Below are 25374 nucleotides of genomic sequence, written 5' to 3' on the forward strand. Positions count from 1 at the left end.
CTTTTCCCATTGCGAGCCGGGCTCGTCCCTACAGGCGAGGCACCAGGCGCGTCGTGCGGTCGTGAGGGCGGTGGCAAAAGTGACGGACGAGGGCTTTGTCGCCTCCGATGTCAATCAGCGGCATCAGAAAACGCCGGGGCGAAATTATTGCTGGCCATTCCCGAGTCGTTAGGTCTATAATAAACCCCGCGTGTTTCTCGCGCACGCGATAATGAACGCCGACTCGTGTTGGCATCGAGAATTAATAAGCTGTCGTGGGTCACGCCACATTGACAATTTAGTGGTAGGCTATATAAAAAAAATATATGTAGCGTAACCGTCCGTTCTCAAAACCCTTGTACGGTTGTGTCGTATGCGGTCGTTTTGTTTGTTGGCAACCCGAGGGCACCCACACTGTTCACGATCCATCACTAAACTAAACAATTGTGATTTAAAGCTTTCGTGATTGCAGGGATTCATCTTCTTGGTTCTTTCGGTAAAGTCACGTAGAAGGGAAATAATAGAATAATAAAATGAAAACATGATAAAATAGAATAAAATAATATAATTTTTTATTATTATTATGTTTTATTTTTATTCATTTATGATTTCCCTTCTACGTGACTTTACTGACAGAACCAAGAAGATAAACAATTGTGTTTTACCAGCTAATGTCCACTGAGCTATGGAGCGACCTGGCCACAAATGATATCTCAACGAAGTGGCTCATCACGTGGACATTTATCTAGCAGCCAAATACTCTTAGGCGCACGTTGATTCCAAACGTGGAGGGCAAAACCGGAGGACCCGGAGAAAATGCAAACTTGGTCGAAGCCCTCATCCAGCAGCGGATTGACAACAGGGCCGTCCATGCACGTGTGTATGTTACAAGTGGAGTGTTGGACGGGGTGATACTAACTCTGGCAAGTTAACATTCACCCCCCCCCCACCCCCACGGCAGAGATGTCGGGGCATTCAACAGGACGCATGTCTCTTGTTTGTTGACTTGGCAAATGCGTACACGGTGCCATCAAGAAGGCTTTGGGTTGGTCTTCTCGCCATCGGGGTCGCTCTGGCCGTCTGCTCGTGACGATTAAGGGCCTTCGTGATGGTGGTCAGGCCCGGGTAATCCTGCGTGGCCTGAGGTTAGAGTCGTTTACCTAAATAAAGTTTTGTTTTTGGGGGGTGAGATCGTGTAAATATAAACTTGTCCTTAAACCCACCACGACCCAACACAACCAAATTTGTGAGTTTTGTCACGTAAACAAAATGTGCAAATTGGTTACTAATTCAGCACACCGGTGTGTTGGAGAGTTAACCAACAACAGCAAATTACTAAGGTGTGTGTACATGCCAAACCTTACTAATTGGCTGTCGGGTGGTGGCGGGTTTAACGACACATTTACGCGATTGAACCCAAAAAACCTTTATGGATCATATCGGTCGCGAAAGCCTACGTGTTAAGCCGTTTACTTGTTCACCTTGAAGTGTGACAGGGATGTCCTCTGGCCCCTCCACCGTTTAACATCTTTTGTGACCACTTTATGCGAGAAGCTTCCCATTGCTGTCCCAGAGGAATTTCCATCAGCCGCAGATACAATGGGAGGCTGATAATTTCCCGAATGAAGTCAAGGGATAGTATCTTTTGATCAACCACATTATGAATATTCATGACATGAGAAATAGTTGGAGGCTCTGCTGCTGAGCCTGGAGCATGCCAACAAGAGGTGGGGCCTTACCATCAGCCCCACCAAAACAAAGCACCTGCCTGGGTATTTTGTGTTATGGAACACTCCACCCCTTCAATTCCCCATGAGTGATGGGGCAGATGTGGGAAGTTTGGAGAAGTTCCATACCTGGGCAGTGTGTTCATGGCCAGCTCCAGTTTGGCAGCGGAGGTCTCATTTAGTTAATCAGCTGCGTAACGCTGTGTGGAAGCTACCTGGTCTATCAATCCATAAGAATCTCCGGGTTTTCTCGGTCACAGTGATGCTCAGCATTCTCTACGTTTTGGATATGTGGACCCCCATAGAAAGGCATCTGCGCTGGCTTAAAACCTCAGAGGTTGGCCTGTCTACGATCAATCCCGAGTTTTTCCAGGCCGGATTGTGTGAGGTGCTCAGATCTGGAAAGCGAGGCTACGTTGGCTGGGTCATGTAGCCCGCATGCCCAGCTACCGCATGCCAAATCAGCGTCTGTTTGGCCGAATAGAGCGGGATAAACGGGTGCGGCACGGAACAGAGAAGAGATGGACTGACGCGGTACAGGAGGATGTGGAATTGAGTGGACTTGGCCTCATTGGAGGAAGCTCGTGAAGGATGCTACTGGGCAGTTGCAGGTATTCACCCTTCAAATAACAACGGAAGAGCGACACTCACAACAACGAGCGGTTTGCCGAGTGGATAAAACGCAGCAAAGTTGAAACACTGGGGAGTACAGGTGGTGCATCTACCGGTCATCTCAGCCAACCCACAACACCTGGATCTGTCCCATGACCTCCTGCGAGCAATCTTTCGACACTACACGTGTCTTCAAGGTGCACCTAGCCTGGCACAAGCGCTGTGGCAACGTCGGTGTCTGTGTGTGAGTGGGAGGGAATGTGGGTGTGAGAGTCTCGGGTTGTGTGAAATAGAGTGCGTGTGTGTGAGTGTGAGTCAGAGAGGGAGAGATAGATACGGGCGTCAGTGTGACTGTTTTCATTAGTAACGCCTCTTTTATCACCACGGTGGTGTATTTAGCATCCCGCACCGACACGCGCACACAGATATACACACTGACACACACACATATCGACATACACACATTGACACACGCAAAAAATAAAGATCCTCCGTATAGCATTAACAGACTTTTTGGGTCAGTGCTGTTAGCGAACACCTATAAAGATCAGCAGGGTACAAGAGGGGGTGGGTGGCCGGGACCACGCCCGGCTGTATTTGTATCCCTAGTGGCGATGTATACGCACCGCACCAGGTACTCATTTGAGGCAGAGTCGACCTAGGGGAGGCCCAGGACCTGGTTCAGATAATCCTCACTGATGTTGACCGGGAGCGGGAATCGAACTCGGGTCGCCGGGTTCTCAGCGCAGCGCGCTAACCACTATCCTACCGTTCCTCCACACACACATGGCACACACAGACACATGTATGTATGTATGTTTTTTTAAACTTATTTCGCACCGTACGCAGCCAACCGTGCTAACGGGAGGTGATATGTATACATAAACATTGGCACATACAGATTTAGACAACGACAAAGGGCCCCCGTATAGCCTTTGCCAGGTTGTTGGGGCAAGTGCTGTTAGCACTTTGAAGGCCGGCACGGCACACGAGGGAGTGGGTAGCCAACACCACGCTCGGCCGCTTTTGTCTCCCCAGTGACGATGTTTACCACACTTAAATTTCGATTTAAAGCTTTCGTGACTGCAGGGATTCATTTTCTTGGTTCTTTCGGTAAAGTCACGTAGAAGGAAAATAATAAAATAATAAAAATAAAACATAATAAAATAATTCTCACGACGTTTTGGCCACAACGCAAGCAGCCGTCTTCAGGTAGAGAACAGGTCTGTCGAGAAGGCAGAGTCTGACTCTGCCTTCGAAACGTCGTGAGAATTATTTTATTATGTTTTATTTATATTACAGTATTTTATTATTTTCCTTCTACGTGACTTTACCGAAAGAACCAAGAAGATTTACCACACCTGTCAACCCATAGGGTTTACCCCGTATTCTTGTAGGGGGAAGTTGAGTTTTCAAGTCCATACGGCGTACAGCCGTTTCAATACGGGCAAAACTATGTTTTTTTGTCTATTTGTTTGTGTGTCTCTCTTGTGATGGGACTTTGTAAGATGAACGTTGAGATTTATTAGGGGCACGGGGTGACCAATAAGATCTGAATTGGTCTGTAATAAGGTAGGGCACTGATGAGGGGTTGACAGGTATGTGGTTTATACACCGCACCATGTACTCATGTGAGGCTGAGTCGACCTACGGGAGGCCCCGGGACCGGTTTCAAATATCGAACTCGGGCCGCCGGGTTCGTATAGTGCATGCAGCGCGCTCACCACCGTGCCACCCAAGACAAAGCCACAACAGAGACACAATGATGTTTCAATCATAATTATAATTGAGACGAGGCTAAAAAGAAAGCCGTTTCTGGTGTGGACCAATCAGTTTCAAGGACAATGCATCTTCACTTCAGTAATACATTTTCTTGCTGTGGTTGTCATAGCTGATGATGCTTGCTTGTGTTGCAATCGAAACGTCGTGATTTAATTTAGTTGTTTTCATTTATTGTTTTGTTACCTACGTGACTTTACCGAAAAAAACAAAGAGTATGCATCCTTGCAGTCACGAAAGCTTCAAATCTAGAATGCATTTCTTATAAAAGTGTGTTTTTTGTTTGCATTTTGACCGCAAGCATTGCGGTTAATGCACACACGATTCCTTGTAAAAAAGGTTTAAGTTTACCAGATAAAAAAGGGGGAAAACCCCTATTATAATGATTACACTTCTTTACCCGGGGAAAGCCTCGTTGGGTCTCAAGACCCGTCTCAAGGAGGCTTCTCCCAAACAGTTTGTCACTGGATGTGGCGATGATTTGCCGCGTAGATGCCCAGTCGGGTACATTTTTCGCGGTGTTTTTCTTCCGAAATTGACACGAATATGGGACAAAAGCAGAGAGCAACACGATGGCCTCGTCTTGCCAAAGACGTCACGGGTTCAGTGATGCTATTATTCATACAGTGGTACCGTTAAACATACAGCAATGAGAAATGCTAGTGTTCATGCGGTAATACTATTTTACAGGAATATTATTATCCATAAGTAATACTATTATACAGGAATACGATTATACATACAGTAATAATATTATACAGGAATACTATTATACATACAGTAATACTATTATACAGGAATACTATTATACAGTAATACTATTATACAGGAATACTATTAGACAGGAATACTATTATACATACAGTAATACTATTATACAGAAATACTATTAGAGATACAGTAATACTATTATACAATACTACTATTATACAGGAATACTATTATACAGTAATATTATTATACAGGAATACCATTACACATACAGTAATACTATTATACAGTAATATTATTATACAGTAATACTATTCTCCATACAGTAATACTATTATACAGTAATACTATTATACGTACAATAATACCCCGATCTACGTCTCCCCACCTCTACGTCGTTTCTCAGCTGCGTCGTCGCCGCTACCCGATTGGCCGTCGCCGCTACCCCACAGCCAACGTCGGCTGACGTCATCGTCCAAGCCCCCTTCTCGTTATGCGTCGCCTCTCAGCGCCCCCCCGCCCCCCCGCAGTACGACTCCCCTGTGCACCAACTATGTTTGCGTCGGGCACAAAAGACACCGTTACCGTGCTGCAGAGTACAAGATATATTACCTACGCACGCTCATTTTGGCGATTCGGCGGGGCTGGGAGAGAGGTTGGGAAATGTGACATTTTCGTCGCGTCGTTTCGATATGCGTCGTCGCACCGTGCAGGAACGCATCCCCGACGTAAACCGGGGTGGTGGGGGGGGGGTTTCATTTCAGGGCCAACAGCTTTACTGACACGAGCGTGTCGAGTTTGTTGTTAGTCGTTGTTGCTAATCGTGATTGTGCGCGACTGCCAAACGCAGCAGCAGCAGCATCGCCAAACGCAGATTTTTGCTCGAGTCGAAATCAACGCTGCTGAGGATATATATGTCCACTCCCAGTAGGCCCTGCGGCTGATGGGATGTGTAACAAAAAATAAATGCCAGTGGAGGGAGAGATGTGCGGGAGGTGGATCGTATTCACTCTGTTGACGAGACTCGTGACTGAACTTCAATTCTGTTCCTACGCATGATGATGGCAGCAGCAGCAGCAGAAATCGTGTTCAAGGAGCCACGACCAGAGAGCTTCAGCCGAGGGAGAGTTCGTGTGGTGTCAGCTGTTCCTCCTCATTTGAAGGAGCGCAGGCCGCAGTGGGTTTACTCTGCGGTCCATACCTGGCCAGAATCACACGAGTTGGGACGGTCTTTAATTGTTTTCACGATGTGTGTATCTATGCATCTCTCTGTGTCTCTGTGTATGTCTACGGGTCTCTATGCATCTCTCTGTGTCTCTATGGGTGTACGATATGACCCATAGTTTGGTTGAAGACATGTGCTTTCGCGACTAATATTATTCATAGTTTTGGTTGCGTGGCCAGATTTCTACTGTGGCTTGTCTTGAATGTACCTCACTGTGTATCTATATATCGCTATGTGTCTCTATGTATGTCTATGGGTCTTAGCAAGCAGGCACAGTTGTGGGCACACAGGTGGTGCATCTGCCAGTCATCTCAGTCAGTCAACCCACGGCATCTGGGTCTGTCCCGTGACCTCCTCCTACCAGCGGGCGTTCGACACTTCACGTGGCCTCAAAGTGCACACAGCCTGGCACAAGCGCCGTGGTGACGTCACCACCACTTAGTGGTGAATGGCGGTTGTTTTTGTTGTTTGTTGTTATTGTTATGTGTCTCTATGTATCTCTATGTGTCTCTATGGGTTTTACTACATGGCCCATAGTTTGGGTTGCATGGGACCATAATCGTATGACCGTGGCTCGGGCAAGGGAAAAACAAACGTATAAAAGCAAGCCTGGCCCTGGTGCACGGATGGTTTGAGTTGTCTGAGCCCTGGGTTCCCAGTGTCCAAGCAATGTTGCTTTAATCGCCCATAAATACCACGCATTCAAAGGGGCTCGGGCACATTCACAGAATCCCACACGCACACGCCAAGCTCATGCTGGCACAGCGCGCCCGGTCGACTAATACGCATGGAACTAATGAATCATTGTTATCACATTCATTGTGAAATTGTTGTTCAATTATCGTTATCGATTCGTTCATTCATTGTCGTCAATCACCATTCTCAATAATTGCTATCAATCATTGGTATGAATCATCGTGATACATTCATTGCTATCATTGTCATCAATCGGCATCGCCACCATCGTCGTCATCGGTGAGCCATGATCAATCCACTGCTGGAGGAAGGCCTTCCTTCACCAAGTCGCCATCACCGCTCACGAAACCCCCCTGCGATGTTCAAGTTCAAGTTCATTTATTAGGTATAGCCCTGTGAGCCACTTCGGCTCTTGAATCGGGTGCAACCGCAACAAACAAAAAACAAAAACATGAACAAGAAAACATCTTAAAGTGAATATGTGACTGAGTGCAAACAGAAAATCCAAGAAAAGACAGCAAAATATTGCAGAAAAAACACCGTACACCAACGCTGTGTGCAAAAATCCCAGTGGGATGCAAGTCAAACAACAACAACAACCACAAGACAACTTAGATTAAGGCCATCAGTCTAACTCTGTGCTACAACAAACAAACATGGCTAAACCAATACACTTTTCGAAATCACCAAAATAAAACTATGAAAGCAATGCAAAAGCAATCATAGTAACTGTGACGGAATTTTCACAATAAATGGCATAAACAACATGTACTACCAAAACTCTGCAGCCAAACAATCCAACCGGCGCCTGTTTGCGTGCCGAGTGCATTCGTTTGCATCATCTCGCCGTCGGCTTAAACGCAGTGCACATGGTGGGCTAAATACACAATAATTAGCTTGTTTGCCATAACCATTATCATCGGTATCATCAAAGGGCGCGTTCGGCGTTGTGCAAACAAAAAAAAGTGTTCCCTATCGGAGGAACCGCGTTATAGCGGAAAACGCGTCATAGTGTGAACACCACCACGCGTTCAGCGATGACTTGCCGTCCACAGAACCCACTCCTAAAGCTAAGCAGGGTTGAGACTGGACGGATGCTTGGATGGGCGACCGCCGTGTGCATGAAACAGGTGGCTGCTGCTGCCGCTCCAGCTGCTGCAAAACTACGTTGTGCGAAGCAGATAAAAAAAATTCAATGTTGTATTGTACTCCTATGCTTCCATGTACAGCACCGACGAGCGTGGTGAAGTATGGTCAAACAACGCCCGCGATGAACAAGGTGTGGGGCAGCCTCCATCCAGCAGTGAGCCTCACAAAGGGATGTGAATTATTCTATCGTTATATTATAAATGAAGTAATAATTGTTGCACTTTGTCACGCTCACGTCACCCATTCCCTCTCCGAACTGCCAATCTCCCTCCCCAACCATCTCCCTCCCTCGTGTAAGCCATCATCTCCACACTCCACATCTCACACCCCATCTCGCCACCGTCTCCCTCCTACCCCTCACCCCCCCACTTCTCTCTCTGCTACCTTACAACTATCACCGATACCCATCTCTCCCTCCTCATCTTCCTCACCCCCTCCCCTCGCCAATCATCTCCCCACCCATCTCTGTCTACCACTCGTCTCTCTCTGTCTCCCACACACCCACCCATCTCTCTGCCACCCACCCACCCATCTCTCTCTCCCACCCACCCACCCATCTCTCTCTCCCACCCACCCACCCATCTCTCTCCCACCCACCCACCCATCTCTCTCCCCTCCCATATCCCCTCCCTCTCGCCACCTACACCTATAATATCCCCGTGTCTCTCCGAGTCGCCGTGCACATAATCTTTTCTCCATCCTTCCTTCCTTCCTCCCCCGTCTCCTCCTTCTCGTCCCGCGGAGCCACAGGGACCCGGCTATGGACCCCTTCTCCTCCTCCTCATCGGGCGAGCGCTCTCCGAGCGCTCCCGGCGCTCCGCGGAGGAGTCGCAGCGACAGGCTCGGAGAGTCCCCGCTGAGTCCCGGGCTCTCCCCGCGGAGTCCTCGGAGTCCCGGCTTCTCTCCGGCGGACAGAGCCGTCGCCTTTCTCGCAGGTGAACTCGCGCGTGCGTCTGTGCGCGTGTTGGGAGCGGTGGTGTAGCGGTTAGCGCGCTGCGCTATAAACCTGGCGACCCGGGTTCGATTCCCGCTCACGGCCAACATCAGTGACGATTATCTGAACCGGTCCTGGGCCTCCCCTAGGTCGACTCAGCCTTAAATGAGTACCTGGTGTGGTGTGTAAACATCGCCACTGGGGAGACAAAGGCGGTCGGGCGTGGTCCTGGCCACCCACCCCCTCGTGTGCCGTTCTGGCCTTCATAGGTGCTCGCTAACAGCACTTGCCCCTACAGTCTGTTAAGGCTATACGGGGGATATTTATCTTTATCTTTGTGTTGGGAGTGGTGGTGTAACGGTCAACGTGCGGCGCTACGGACCCGGCGATCCGAGTTCCATTCCCGCTCACGGCCACCGACACAAGTGACGATTATCTGAACCGGTCATGGGCCTCCCCTAGGTCAACTCAGCCTCAAACCAGTACCTGGTGAGTTGTGTAAACATCGCCACGAGGGAGACAAAGGCGGCCGGGCGTGGTCCTGGCCAGCTACCCCCTCGTGTGCCGTGCCGGCCTTCATAGGTGCTACTCGCTAACAGCACTTGCCCCAACAGTCTGTTACAGGCTACACGGGGGGTCTTGGGTCTCTGTGTGCGCGTGTGTGTTCCATGTGAACTGGACAAAGTGCCATAATCGGCGAGCTCCTTCGGCAGGCGAGGCTGCGTTGGCTGGGTCACGTAGTCCACATGCCCAGCCACCGCATGCCCAAGCAGCTTCTGTTTGGCCGAATAGAGGGGCATACATGGGCACGGCACGGGCTACGGATGAGATGGGTTGATGTGGTACGGTAGGATATGAATTTGATTGAATTGACTGGCACCAGCGGTGTGAAGATCGGCCTCTGTGGAGGAGGCTCGTGAGGGATGCTGCTGCTGGGCAGTTTGAGGCAGCCGCCCTCCAATAACGGAGGGTGGAGGAGCGACGCTCACAACAACGAGTGGCTAAAATGCAGAAAGTTTGCATAGTGGGCATCTGCCAGTCATCTCAGTCAAGCCATGGCACATGGGTCTATCCCGTGACCTCCCGTCAGCAGCGAGCCTTCGACACTTCACGTGGCTTCACGGTGCACCTAGCCTGGCACGAGCGCTGCGGATGTTGTTGTGTCCGCGTGTGTCTGAGATATTACAATCTTCATCATTATCATCATCGACAGCATCGTGTAACATTTGTATCGACAGCAGCAGTTAGCAGAAGCATCCCCGTGATAGTTATCATAATCGGGGCGATTGTCAATAGCAGCAGCACATTCATCATCGTCACCATCAGAAGCAGCAGCAACAACAGAATCATCGTATGTATTATCATCTTCAGCAGCAGCATTAAAGTCATCAATAGGAGCAGAATCATCATCATCGTCACCAAAAGAATCATCAGGTTCCGTCTTGTCAACATCCTCACCATCACCGTTACTGTAAAGAAATGGTCTGATGTTGCGTTGGCAGTGGCGCACAAGCACACTCAACAACAATAACACACTCAACAACAACACCACACTTAACAACAACACACTCAACAACAACAACACACTCAGCAACAACAACAACACACTCAGCAACAACAACACACTCTCAACAACACCACACTTAACAACGACACACTCAACAACAACGACACACTCAACAACAACAACACACTCAACAACACCACACTCAACAACAACACCACCACACTTAACAACACCACACTCAACAATAACAACAACACCACATTTAACAACAACACAACAACAACACCACATTTAACAACAACACAACAACAACACCACCACACTCAACAACAACACACTTAACAACAACACAACAACAACACCACCACACTCAACAACAACACAACAACAACACACTCAACAACAACACAACAACAACACCACACTCAACAACAACACAACAACAACAACACCACACTCAACAACAACACAACAACAACACAACAACACCACACTCAACAACACCACACTCAACAACAACACAACAACAACAACACAACAACAACACAACAACAACACCACCACACTCAACAACATCGATGGAATCTGTGTCTCCCGCGCAGTTTCTTGGTGGATAATTCAGTGGAACAAAAAAACTAAATTTGTTCCTGGCTAGTAAGTGTTATTTCCTAATTGCTTATGCCTCAAAAGTACAGAAAATTCCCAACAAACTTTTATTTTGTGACCAGGACAGTGATACATCTTCTGATATTTGTGATATTTTGAAATGTACCTATTTTCAATGAAAAAACGTGGTGTGCATGTGTGTCATTCCTTCACGTGAAATCCTGGTCACAAAAGCAAATTTTGCGTGGAATAAGAGTAATTTTTCTCGACTTTTTAGGCACGAGCAATGAAAAAAATAAACACTTCCTACCCAGGGACAAAACTCGTGTTCCATAGTTCGTGTCACTCCTGATGAAGCACATCGCGGGATCGCGAGAGGCATTCGCCCATCTGCTACTGGCACAGAAGAGTTCACGCGTGGACGGTGGTGCACGCCTGCCCTCGTGAAGCTTGCGAGGACACACGCCGGGGAGATGGAGCGATCGCAACAGATTGTGTGCAAGTGTTAGGAGGGGGGGGGGGGGGGTTATAGCACGCTGCGTGGACGCTACGGACCCCGGCCAGCCGAGTTCGATTCCTGGCCACGGTCAACATCGATTGTATCTGGAACAAGGTCCTGGGCCTCCTCCCCTAGGTCGTCTCGGCCTCGAATGAGTACCTGGCGCGCGGTGGAGTAGACATCGCCACTGGGGGAGACAAAGGCGGCCGGCCGTGGTGTTGGTCACCCACCCCCTCGTGTGCCGTGCCGGCCTTTGTAGGTGCTACTCGCTAACAGCACTTGCCCTTACAGTCTGTTACAAGCTACACGGGGGATCTTTGGATGTTTTATATCACAAGCCACGAGGCAGGGAGGGCTGCGATGGATGGCAACGACCTGGGAAGGAAGTTTTGGCATCCAGCAGTAGATGGAGCACGGTTGGTGATGAGGGCGATGCAAATTCAAGTTTTCAAGTTTCATTTATTAGGTATAGCCCTTGAGCCATTCGGCTCTTGCATCGGGTGCAACCGCAACAAACAAAAAAAAACAAAAACATGAACAAGAAAACATCTTAAAGTGACTATGTGCATACAGAAAATCCAAGAAAAGACAGCAACATATTGCCGAGTGAGTCAATCGCGTGAAGGAGCTGTGATGTGACGAGGTTGATGCGGCGAGGTTGTTGTGACGAGGTGTTCACGTGGTGTTCACGCTGTCACGTGCCCTGCTTGGCTCGCTTCAAACTAAAACCATTACGGGCGTGGCAAGTGCACAAGACAGAGACAAAGGTCCCCCGTATAGCCGCGGGTTTTTTCAAACTTTCAGGTCAAGTGCACACGAGGAGGTGTTGAGTGGCCAGACAATGACGGCCGGCCGGCCGCCTTTGTCTCCCCAATGCCGACGTGTCACGCAGCCTGGGTGCGCGTTTAAGGCCGAGTAGACCCAGGGGAGGCACCAATTCCAAGCGACGACGATAACGTCGCACAAGAAGGTTATGTAAAATATGCAGAGCAGTTGGCGCTTTGAGGTCGGCGGTAATGATACGTGTTGTAGCTTCAGCGAGTGAGATGACTGACAGATGCACCACCACATCTGCTCCACACTCTGCCAATTTGCCGTACGTTTTTATTCGCCCGGCGCTCCGTCCGTTGTTGTGAGCGTCGCTCATCCATTCTACGTTGTTGTTGGAGGGCGATTGCCTCCAACCGCTCAGTAGCCTTCTCGACGTGCACTGCGCCTGGCACCGAGCTCCCTTACACAATTGGGTGGATCTTGACACGACTGGCACCTGTCTTTGGCAAATCCACTCAGCTTCATGTCGTCCCGTACCGCATCAGCTCGCCTCTTCTGTAGTCCGTGGCAAGCCCGTGCCCCCCCCCCCCACCACCACCCGCCTCTATCGGGCCCAACAGAAGCTGTTTCTGTGTCACGCACGCACACCTGGACACAGGTGATGTGTACGATGCATGTCACGGTGGTCTCGGCCACGCGTGGCTTCAATGCAAAACGAGCACTTGGAGGGAAATTAACTCACCGTGTGTGAATGTGTGTGTGTGTAACAGTGTGTGTGTGTGTGACATTGTGTGTGTGTAACATTGTGTGTGTAACATTGTGTGTGTAACATTGTGTGTGTGTAACTGTGTTTGTGTAACACTGTGTGTGCACCATTGTGTGTGTAACAGTGTATGTGTGTAACTGTGTGTGTGTAACACAGTGTGTGTGTGTAACATTGTGTGTGTAACACTGTGTGTGTACCATTGTGTGTGTGTGTGCGTGTAACAGTGTGTGTGTGTGTGACTGTGTGTGTGTAACACTGTGTCTGTACCATTGTGTGTGTGTAACAGTGTGTGTATGTGTAACTGTGTTTGTGTAACACTGTGTGTGTGTGTAACATTGTGTGTGTGTAACATTGTGTGTGTGTAACACTGTGTTTGTGTAACACTTCGCGTGGCCTTAATATGCACAGAGCCTGGCACAATCGCCGTGGTGGCGTCACCGCCACTTAGTGGCGAATGTCGGTTGTTGTTGTTGTTTTGTGTGCAACACTGTGTGTGTGCGACACTGTGTGTGTGTGCGACACTGTGTGTGTATGTGTGCCACTGTGTGTAACGCTGTGTGTGTGTGCGACACTGTGTGTAACGCTGTGTGTGCGACACTGTGTATGTGTGCCACTGTGTGTAACGCTGTGTGTGCGACACGGTGTATGTGTGCCACTGTGTATAACGCTGTGTGCGACACTGTGTGTGTGTGACACTGTGTGTAACGCTGTGTGTATAACACTGTGTGTGTCACACTGTGTGTGTGTAGTGGGGAGCGGTAGCGTAGCAGTTAGCGCGCTGCGCTACAAACCCGGGTTCGATTCCCTCTCTAGGTCGACTCAGCCTCAAATGAATACCCGGTGCGATGTGTAAACATCGACACTGGGGAGACAAAGGCGGCCGGGCGTGGTGTTGGCCACCCACCCCCTCGTGTGCCGTGCCGGCCTTCATAGGTGATGCTCGCTAACAGCACTTGCCCCAACAGTGTGTTAAGGCTACACGGGGGATCTTTGTGTGTGTGTGTGTAACACTGTGTGTGTTGGCTGGGTCATGTAGCACGCATGCCCAGCCACCGCATACCGACGCAGCGTCTGTTCGGCACGAAAAACACACGAGTGGCCAGCACCACGCCCGGCCGCCTTTGTCTCCCCATTTGCTGACGTTTACACACCGCACCAGCACACTCATTCGAGGCTAAGTCTACCTAGGGGAAGGCCCAAGAACCGGTTCAAATGATCGTCACCGGTGTTGGCCGTTTGCGGTAATTATCGAACTCATGTCGCCCGGAGGTCGGAGCGCAGTGCGCTCACTACTGCGCCACTACTCCCACGCGAACGCGTGCACGCGCACGCGTTGGTACGCGCCCGCACGTGGCCCCCCGCATCCTCACATCGCTCACCCGTCACGTCAGCTGCCCCTGCGTGTCGGGTCTCGACTGACGCGTCGCAGAAGGTCTCGATTATAAATCAAAGCCTCGCCTACCTGCACCGCGTACCTGGTTCACCCCTCCCCTACCCCCCTGTCCCCCCCTCCCTCCCCCCTCCATCACCCCCCCCTCCTCCTCCTCCATCGCGTACCTGGACTACCCCTCCCCTACCCCCTGTCCCCCCCTCCCCCCTCCATGACCCCCCCTTCTCCTCCACCGCCTACCTGGATAACCCCTACCCCCCTGTCCCCCCCCCTCTCCATCACCCCCCCTCCTCCTCCTCTACCGCATACCTGGTCTACCCCTCCCCTATCCCCCTGTCCCCCCCTCCCCCCTCCATCACCTCCCTCCTCCTCCACCGCTTACCTGGCTACCGCCCTACCTTGTTTTGAAGGGACCAGCCCCGACTGGACATCTGTGAAAAAAAGAGCTTTAGAACTCATCGGATTTCCTCCAGTATAAATACAAATTCTTATTCTGAACACCCCCAAAGACAAAGACAAAGATCCCTCGTGTAGCCTTCACAGACTGTCGGGGCAAGTGCCGTTAGAGAGGGGTCACCGATGAATGTCGACACGGCACACGAGGGAAGGTGGGGTTGACCAACACCACGCCCGGCCGCCTTTGTCTCCCCAGTGCCGATGTTTGCAGGGGGTACTCATTTTGGGCGAAGTCGAACCGAGCGGAGGATCGCTTCAAATATCCGCCGCCGTTATTTGCTGGTCGTGAGCGGGAGCCCGTCGCGCGCTGACCGCGACACAATCGCAGCGCTGCAGTTCCCCATCAGCGAGACACGCGAGACAAAGATCCCCCGTATAGCCTTGACAGACCTTTGAGGCAAGTGCTGTTAGCGAGCGTCCGCGAACGTCGGCAGGGCATCCGAGGGGCACGTGGCTTGTCCAACACCTGCGTAAACATCGCGCCAAACAACCCATTCGAGGCCGAGTCGACCTAGTGGAGACCCAGGACAGCCTCATTATATTCGCCACTGTTATTGCGGCAAGCCGGGTTTCGTAGCGCTCCCCGGCACCTCGAGATGCGCACAGACACGGAGTACACGCCGCTAGCCCCAGCCATCTAATCAACTAAAATGCAACGAACCGTTCGATCGATCGATCACTCACTCCCCCACAGCCTCGGGCGGGTGAGGTATGGGGGGGTGGTGGTGGAGGTTAGACCAGAGCGGGCTAGTTCAAAAGGCAGGCCTTCAACGAAAGCTATGAGTGGAACGCTGTAGCCCAGCGGGCATGCGGCCGCTCCCATTGAAGGAGCCGCGTGTGTGTGGGGGGTGGGCGTCAGCGTGGTGGTCGTGGTGGCGGTGAGCGAGGCAGTCCCATCTGGATGGCTGCAGGGTTGGGTCTCGCAGCCCACCGTCAATGCCAAACGCTCGTAAGTGGATAATGATATTTTGTATACGTATCGTGTTATACAAACAGCAAAACAAGCCGTATGAATTACACTTTTTTTTGTTTTGTTTACCAGATTGTGCCCACTGAGCTTGTATCGCAATTTTGGGTTATGAGCGACCTGGCCACAAATTATATCTCGACGAAGTATGTTTCACACCACGTGGACATTCATAGAAGCCAAGCAACTCTAAAGGCACCTTCATTCTAAATGTGGAGGGAAAAACCCGGAGGACCGAGAGAAAGACCCACGCGACCACGGGGAGAGAAAGAGAGAGACACGCAAACTCCAAATGTACACCAGGTGTCTGGGTCGGGATCGAACCCACGACCTTCTGCATACCAGGCGAGGTAGTTGACATCTTTCCACTGTGAAATCCCTAAGACGTTAATGATGCGGCTATGCTGTGGTTCACGGTACGATATTACAACCCGCGATATGACGATTATCGCGATGCCAGGATCGCTTAACCGCATACAATAGAATTCAATTATTTGACTCAAGTTATTTTTCAGAGGCGACCTGGCCACGCACGCGATGATGGTAGCTAATCACCGAAGTGGCTGACATCAACATTATCATCACACGTGGGAACGTAGAGCAGCAGCAGCCGAATAATCGGAACGCGTGTTGATTCGCAATGTCGGAGGCAGTCACCCGGGGAGAGAGAGAGCACGGGGACTTCACTCACTCACTCACACAGACTAATACTGTCACACACTCTCACCCTCTCTCACTCACTCTAACTCACTATCTCTCATTCACTCTCACACTCACTCACACACTAACTCACACACTCTCACACACTCACACTCACTCACTCACACTCACACACACACTCTCACAGACTCTTACACACACTCACACAGACTAACACTGTCACACACTCACACATACTCACACACTCTCACACACTCTCACACTCACTCACACTCACTCACACACTCTCACACGCTCACACACTGTCACACACACACTCTCACACTCACTCACACACACACACACTCTCACACTCACTCTCACACTCACTCACACACTCTCACACACTCACACAGTCACGCACTCACTCACACTCTCACACTCACACACACTCTCACACACTCACACTCACACACTCTCACACTCTCACACACTCCCACACTCAATCACACACTCTCACACACTCACACTCACACACTCTCACACACTCACACTCTCACACACTCTCAAATAAAAATAATAAACCTCAATATTTTAAGAGCCGCAAGTACGCACGCGGTGAGTAACGGTCACAAAGCGGTCACTAAAGAGCCTAAACCGCAGGTCGCCAATCCCCTGATCTAGCCCAAGGAGGTGAAGTATGGTCTCGTAGTCACCGCGACTCGCACGGCGTGCGCGGATATTTCACGTGGCCGCCGCCGTGCGTCATCCCAATTGAGAGTAACTTGCGGCGTAACAACAAAAATGTTTTTCTTCTTTAGAATTCGCAAAAATGTTTGTACCGTGACTCTGGCGCACGGTTGCCCAACTCCTTTCGAACCAAGGTCGTGGGAATCTGCGAGAATCCACCGCGATGCAGGCGGCCGCGTAGTCGTCTGTTCAGCTTTGTGGTTGACACCACACCACCCGCAGTATTGACCAGGGCGGACCACCGGATCAGAACCGCGCCAACCTCCGCAACGAGCGGCCCCAACGCGTAACCGCTGCGCCGTCAAGTTGACGAATGTGACGAGGTTTTTAATTTTCGTGTGTGTGAAGAAAAAAACAACCTTTAGCGGTTTAACGAAGACATCAGACAATCGAATTTTTTAATTGTGGAGACTTGAGTTAAGGCTGCCTTGCCTGCCCCTCGCCACCCTCCGGGTGCTGCTGTCACTGTCTCTGCGGTTGGGCAGTTTCCACCGAACTCTGTCTGGGTTTTCTCAACCCCCCCCCCCCAGCAGAGAGGCCAAGAGCGAGGGAGGGGGCGAGGGTGGGAGCGAGGCGACTCGCGTTGAGGTGACAGCGCTGAGAAATGTGACTGTCACACAGGCGAAGTTGATCGGGACGGCCGCCTTGCAAGCGTTATTACTCCGTCTGCGGCTGCGCGTGTTTACCCAGCAAAGCCTCGCGGAGTCCCAAGACTCGTTCTAGGGAGGGTGCTGCCACGTTCTCGCTGTTAGGGGAGTGGGCGATGATCGTTCATTGTTCTGGGAATTCCAAACGAGTGATTTTTTTGTGTATTTTTATTGATTCATTTGGTGAATATAAACTGAACTGTAAACAAATTTAGTTAATTGTTTTACCAGGTAAGGTCCACTGAGCTTTGTAGCTTTTTTAGAAAGCGACCTGGCCACGAATGACAGCTCAACGAGGTGGTGACGGTGTAAACTATTGAACCACTCCACTATTTGTATTTATCTTCTTGGTTCTTTCGGTAAAGTCACGTAGAATGGAAATAATAAAATAATAAAAATAAAACATAATAAAATAATTCTCACGACGTTTCGGCCACAACGCAAGCAGCCGTCCTCAGGTGGAGAACAGGTCTGTCGAGAGACTCTGTCTCTCTTATGTTGTATTATCATTATTTTATTATTTCCATTCTACGTGACTTTACCGAAAGAACCAAGAAGATGAATCCCTGCAGTCACGAAAGCTTTAAATCGAAACTATTTGTATTTATTTACCAGGCAAGGCCCACTCAGCTTTGTCGCTCTTTTTTTGCAGAAGCGACCTGGCCACCACAAATGGTAGCCCAGCCGAAGTGGCTCATCATCATCATCACGGGGACATTTGTAGCGGTAGCCAACAAACTCTAGAACGCGTGCCGTTGATGCTAAATGTGGAGGGAGAAACCCCGGAGGAGCCGGAGAAAAATCCACGCGACCACGGGGAGAAAGAGAGGGAGGGAGAGGAAGAGACACGCGCAAACTTCGAATACACAGCAGGCGTGGTCAGGGGTCGGGTTCGAACTCACGTAGCCGGCGCACAATGGCCTCCTCCTGCGAATGGCGTCACGTGGATCTCGAGCGTACTTCGTGAAGCGGATTGGCACGGCACGCCGTGTTTGTAATACACGACCGCGGTATTAACCAGGGCGGCCGCTGGATTTCGAACCGCGCCCAAACCTCTGCCAACGACAAAGCGGCGGTCGCCATTGATTTGATGCAACGCGCATTGGGCGAGAGATGTAATCGAGATGCAATAGCGAATTCGGTGCGCCCGTGTGTCCGAGCCTCTGTGTGCCTCTGTGTGTGTGTGTCAATGTCCTGGTGCGATGTGTGTTTTCATCGCCACTTGGGAGAGACAAAGGCGGCGTAGGCGTGGTGCTGGCCACCCACCCCTCGTGTACCGTGACGACCTTTATAGGTGCTCGCTAACAGCACTTAGGATATACGGGGGTGGGAGGTCTTTGTATTTATATTTGTATTGCTATTCATGCGTGTCTTTGTATTTGTACTAATGGTGTAGCGGGTAGCGCGTTGCGCTACGAACCCGGCGACCTGAGTTCGATTCCCGCTCACGGCCACCAACACCCAGTGATGATTATCTGAACCGGCCCTGGGCCTCCCCTAGGTCGACTCAGCAGCAAACGAGTGCCTGGTGGGGATGTGTAAACATCGCCACTGTGGAGACAAAGACATGTCGGGCGTGGTGTTAGCCACCCCACCCCACCCCCTCGTGTGCCACGCTGCCCTTCGTAGGTGCTGCTCGCCCCAACACTGCGTGCACGGCTATACGGGGGACTTTTGTCTTTAGCTTTGTCGCGCACGTGTGCGCTTTTTGCCCGAGTAAATCCGCTGCTGAGTGCGCGCTTCCGACACGAGGCGAGGAATTCGCGCGCGCGCGAAAGTTACTCACGGGTCGCTAGACTCCCGATGGAGCATCACACACACACGCGCGCGCGCGCACATAAAGACAAAGATCCCCCGTGTAGCCTTAACAGATTGTTGGGGAAAGTGCTGTTAGCGAGCAACACCTATGAAGGCCGGAACGGTACATCATGGGGTGGGTGGCGAGCACCACGCCCGACCGCCTTTGTCTCCCCAGTGGCGATTTTTACACACCGTACCAGGTACTCATTTGAGGCTGAGTCGACCTAGGGGGAGGCCCAGCACCGGTTCAGATAATCGTCACCGGTGTTGGCCGTGAGCGGGAATCGAACCCGGGTCGCCAGGTTCGTAGCGCAGCGCGATCCGCTACACCACAGCTCACATCGCTACCACCCCCGCTACACACACAACAACACCGGAAACACACAGCACTCCCACAAACAATGGGGCTGTATTAGAGGATTTTTTTTTACTACTGGGGCATACATTCTCACTGAATATTATTTTTCCGGCTCGCTGTGTCGACTGGCGTGTACGGTGGCAAGTGACCGTCAGTCGCCACAGCCCACAGAGCGATACTCGATGTGGTGTGCCGGGTGCGTACGTATCTTTGTGACCTGTTGCCGAGTAGGCGCGATTGAAATTAGTGCCCCCCCCCTCCCCCCCGGACACAGATTTGTGGTGGGAATGACAACGCAGGCAATAGTGGTCAGTGAGGTCAGGTGACGGTGGTGGTGTTGATGGTGGTGGTTGTTGTGATGGGTGGGGTGGTTGGGGTAGTGGGTGGGGTGGTTGGGGTGGTGGGTGGGGTGGTTGGGGTAGTGGGTGGTGGGTGGGGTGGTTGGGGTGGTGGGTGGGGTGGTTGGGGTGGTGGGTGGTGGGTGGGGTGGGTGGAGTGGTGGGTGGTGGTTGGGGTGGTTGGGGTAGTGGGTGGTGGATGGGGTGGTTGGGGTGGTGGGTGGGCTGGTCGGGGTGGTGGGTGGTGGGTGGGGTGGGTGGAGTGGTGGGTGGTGGTTTGGGTGGATGGGGTAGTGGGTGGTTGGTGGGGTGGTTGGGGTGGTGGGTGGGGTGGTCGGGGTGGTGGGTGGGGTGGTCGGGGTGGTGGGTGGTGGGTGGGGTGGGTGGAGTGGTGGGTGGTGGTTTGGGTGGATGGGGTAGTGGGTGGTTGGTGGGGTAGTGGGTAGTGGGTGGGGGTGGGTGGTATCGTGTCACTGTGACCGCTAAAACTCCCAAGAGAGCAACAAATTCAAAGAGGAGTGGGCAAAGCAGGGGAAGTAGGACCAGTGGTAGAGTTAGGTATAGGGTCTAGTTACTCTAGTACTAGTGGCTGGTTGATGTGTTGATCAATGCTCCTGCAGGTTTAATTAAAGCCATCACAATCGGCCCGACCGTTCGACCTGTGTGTCTCACTCCTCTCTCTCCCTCCTCACTCTCTCTCTCTCATCTCTCCCCTCTCTTTACGATCAGAGGAAACAAGAAGATGCTCGGTGTAGTCGGCACTTTGCTTTCGTTCATCATTTCGTTTTTTTTCAATGCTTTGCTTTATGTGCCCCCCCCCCCCCTTTTTAAATGAAAGATTTCACGAAAGATTTCACGCTCTGCTCTCCTCCTTCTTACCCCTTCCCCCTCTCTCTCTACCCCCTCTCTCTACCCCCCTATCTACCCCCCTCTATCTCTACCCCCTCTCTCTCTACCCTCTCTCTCTACCCCCTCTCTCTACCCCCCCTCTCTCTCTACCCCCTCTCTCTACCCCCTCTCTCTACCCACTCCTCTCTCTCTACCCCCTCTCTCTCTCTACCCCCTCTCTCTCTACCCCCTCTCTCTACCCCCTCTCTCTACCCCCCCTCTCTCTCTACCCCCTCTCTCTACCCCCCCTCTCTCTCTACCCCCTCTCTCTACCCCCTCTCTCTACCCACTCCTCTCTCTCTACCCCCTCTCTCTCTCTACCCCCTCTCTCTCTACCCCCTCTCTCTACCCCCTCTCTCTACCCCCTCTCTCTACCCCTCCCTCTCTCTACTCCCTCTCTCTACCCCCTCTCTCTCTACCCCCTCTCTCTCTACCCCCCCTCTCTCTACCCCCCTCTCTCTCTACCCCCCTCTCTCTCTACCCCCTCTCTCTCTACCCCCTCTCTCTACCCCCTCTCTCTACCCCCCCCTCTCTCTACTCCCTCTCTCTACCCCCTCTCTCTCTACCCCCTCTCTCTCTACCCCCCTCTCTCTACCCCCCTCTCTCTACCCCCCTCTCTCTCTACCCCCTCTTCTCTACCCCCTCTCTCTCTACCCCTCTCTCTACTCCCCTCTCTCTCTCCCCCTCTCTCCCTACTCTATCTCTCTCCTCTCTCTCGCACCTCCGCGAGACAATCCGCGCGTTTCTCTTCTGGAATGCATTCAGAAGCCTTCGAAGGGCTGACGCCACGCGCACACACGCATCGCGGGCGGGTGAGCGGTATCATCATCTCCCCTCGATCTGGCACCTCCATCCATCCATCCAACACTGCCTACACCCCCCGTGTGACCCCCCACCTCGTCTTCCGTACGACTCATGCAGATACAGGATAGCGACGACGACTGTGTCAAGGTGGTCAAGCCAGGCAATGGCTGTCGGGAGCAAGCAGAGTAGGTGTGAAGGTGTGTAGGTGTGTAGGGGTGTATGTGTGTTGGTGTGTAGGTGTGTAGGTGTGTAGGTTTGTGGGTGTGTAGGTGTGTAGGTGTGAAGGTGTGAAGGTGTGTAGGTGTGTAGGTTTGTGGGTGTGTAGGTGTGTAGGTGTGTAGGTGTAGGTTTGTGGGTGTGTAGGTGTGTAGGTGTGTAGGTGTGTAGGTGTGAAGGTGTGAAGGTGTGTAGGTGTGTAGGTGTGTAGGTTTGTGGGTGTGTAGGTGTGTAGGTGTGTAGGTTTGTGGGTATGGAGGTTTATATTCGAATTTTTTTTATCTTGTTACTTTGATTCGCCCATCCCCTCCATGCGCTCAAGTTGGATCGGTTGGAAGGTTCCAGCGAAGAACGATAACTTACGTACGGGCGGGCCTTGGCTTTAGAAACAAAAAAAGTGGCCGTTCTATTGTTTGGATGTGCAGGAGGCTCGTGGGGGGCGTTACGGGGCAGCGCCAGGCTAGGTGCACCTTGTGGAGGCTACTTGGGGCAGTTGCAGGCAGTCTCCATGCAACAACAGCAGAGGCCGGAGGAGCGACGCTCACAACAATGAGCGCAGCGGCCGGGCGATTAAAGCGCAGCCATGTGGCACAGTGGGGAAGCACATTTGGTGCATCTGCCAGTCAACGCACTCAGTCAACTCATGACACCTGGGTCTGTCCCGTGACCTCCCACTAGCAGCGAACCCCCCCCCCCCCCGACACTTTACGTGGCCTCAAGGTGCACCTAGCCTGGCACAAGCGCCGCGGTGACGTCACCGCCACTTTGTGTTGAACAAGCGGTTGCTCTCTCACCTGAAGACGAAACGTCGTGATATTTTTTTAATTTTATTTTTGTGGCTTTACCGAAAGACCCATAGAATAAGCGGTGGCTTGTTGTTGTCGCTTGCAAATATTTACCGAACAATATTCCCCCTCCCGCCCCCTCCTCCCTCCCCCCCCCACTTAAATTTGACTCGCAACGAAACGTGGCCGCCGCCTGGCGGACAGAGCGCGCGGTGGTTGGACCAAACGTCAAAGGGCACCAAACCGTGGTGGGGGGGGGGGGGTGGGGGGGGGGCTCCATCCGCAGCACAGGCAGAGGTCGCAACCGGGTACCCGATACCCGTACCCCACCCGATACCCGGCTACCCGTACCCGGCCGGGTACGGGTACCCGTTTGCGACCCTGGTGCGGCCGGGTACGGGTACGGGTAGACCGTGAGTCACTGGCGAGTAACCGTTTGTCACTCATTTCCCAACGTCTTGTCTCTTCTCACAATTCAAGTTCCTAGAATCAACCCACCCGCACCTGCAACATGGCTTTATCCCAGAGGTCGCAATCGGGTACCCGATACCAGGGTACGCAGGAGATAATTGTGTACGGCCGGGTACGGGTACCCGTTTTCGACCCTGGTGCGGCCGGGTACGGGTAAGGAATCAAAACCCGTTTGCGACCTCCGCAGCACGGACGAGAGACGCACGATAAACCTGGCGACGGCAACGGCGGCAGCCTGAAGGGTGGGGAAGGGGCACCAGGATGAGATTCTGCTCGTGCGCGGGAGATAATTGATATTGGCTGATGATGGTGGTGGTGGTGATGGTGGTGTTAATGATTAAACTACGTTTAGTTTTGGTTTACCATGTAAGGCACCGCTTTGAGCTGTATAGCTCTTTTTCAGAAGCGAACTGGCCACCGAAAATAATCGACCAACGAAGTGATGATGGTGTCAACTATTGAACTTCTAAACTATTTGTTTAAAATTTATTTGACCAGGTAAGGCACACTGAGCTTTATAGCTCTTTTTCACAAGTGCCATATTCATCACAAATGATAGCTCAACGAAGTGGTGTTGGTGTAAACTATTGAACTACTAAATGTTTTATTGACCAATTTGACCAGGTAAGGCCCACTGAGCTATGTAGACATTTTTTTGCAGAAGTGACCTCACCATCGTAAATGATAGTTCAACGAAGTGGGATCATCGCGTGGAAATGTTTCGCAGCCAAATACTCCGAACGCACGATGTTGATTCTTAACGTGGGGGGAAAAACCGGAGGACCCGGAGAAAGTCCACGCGACCACGTGGAGAGAGAGACACACAGATTCCAACTCTACAGCAGGCGTCAGGGTCCCGATTGAACCCAGGCGAGGTAGTTAACATCTCGCCACCATGACCAGATGTGTAGTTGATGATGATGATGATGGTGATCCTGATAATAATAATAGTGGGATAGTCCCTCTAGAAATGTAATGGGAGATTGTCCCTGGAAACTGGTATCAAACCCTAGTCCCGTGGGATGCTGGCTACGAATGCCGTGGCGGAGGGGAGGGGGTATCACGAATATATGGAATCGCTCATCACTCTGGCGCAGACGCGTGAAGTTCGTGCTCTGAGTATGAAGTCGTTTGAAGAGGGAATCCCGTGAACTCATTTGACATCACACAGTGACGGCACACACACGAACTCATTCACCCACTCCCTCACCCGCCCATTCAACCACCACACTGCTAGTGACAACAACACCCTCAACCACTCACCTACCAATTCACTCACCAACCTACTAACCCACCTTCCAAAGATCCCCCGTGTAGCCTTAACAGACTGTTGGGGCAAGTGCTGTTAGCGAGCACCTATGAAGGGCGGCACGGCACACGAGGGGGTGGGTGGCCAACACCACGCCCGACCGCCTTTGTCTCTCTACTGCCGATGTTTATCCACAGACGCATACGTACATAATAACAATATCCCCTCGTTGAACCTCACAGGCTATCGTGGCTAGTGCTGTTAGCGAGCACCTATCCAGGTGTGGACGGGGACACGATGGGGTGGGTGGCCAGCACCACGCCCGACGTTTGTATCACCAGTGCTAAATGTCATACATCGTACCTTGAGGCTGAGTTGACCTAGGTGAGAGCCGCGCAATATTATCGACAACAAAACTTGAATCACACTCATTGAGGATTCATCATCCCGGCTCTTGCCACCAGAGGGCACACGACTAACCACCATCGTCTACACTTGCAGGGGTGGGGAACATTTTTTCTGCCAAGGGCCGTTTGGATATTTACAACATCATTCAGCGGGCCGTACACATTTATCAACTTAAAAATTAGCCTGTTATATTTGCTCAAACATTTAATTAACTCACCCCTAATGTGATGGCTGGAACTGCTTCTCT

The 25374-nt window shown here is 51.6% G+C and overlaps 1 protein-coding gene across 1 annotated transcript in view; it reads left to right on the forward strand.

Moving 5' to 3' along the window:
- Positions 1–8563: 8563 nt before the first annotated feature.
- Positions 8564–25374, forward strand: part of LOC133352834 (plectin-like) — a 61059-nt gene continuing 44248 nt past the window's right edge. The window contains exon 1 of the mRNA XM_061568763.1: positions 8564–8813. Coding sequence (XP_061424747.1) covers positions 8639–8813 — 175 coding nt within the window. The 5' untranslated portion in view covers positions 8564–8638. The remainder of the gene's footprint in view (positions 8814–25374) is intronic.

Source organism: Lethenteron reissneri, chromosome 42, assembly GCF_015708825.2.
Source record: "Lethenteron reissneri isolate LAM-NWPU_2019-01 chromosome 42, ASM1570882v1, whole genome shotgun sequence".
Lineage (NCBI taxonomy): Eukaryota > Metazoa > Chordata > Hyperoartia > Petromyzontiformes > Petromyzontidae > Lethenteron > Lethenteron reissneri.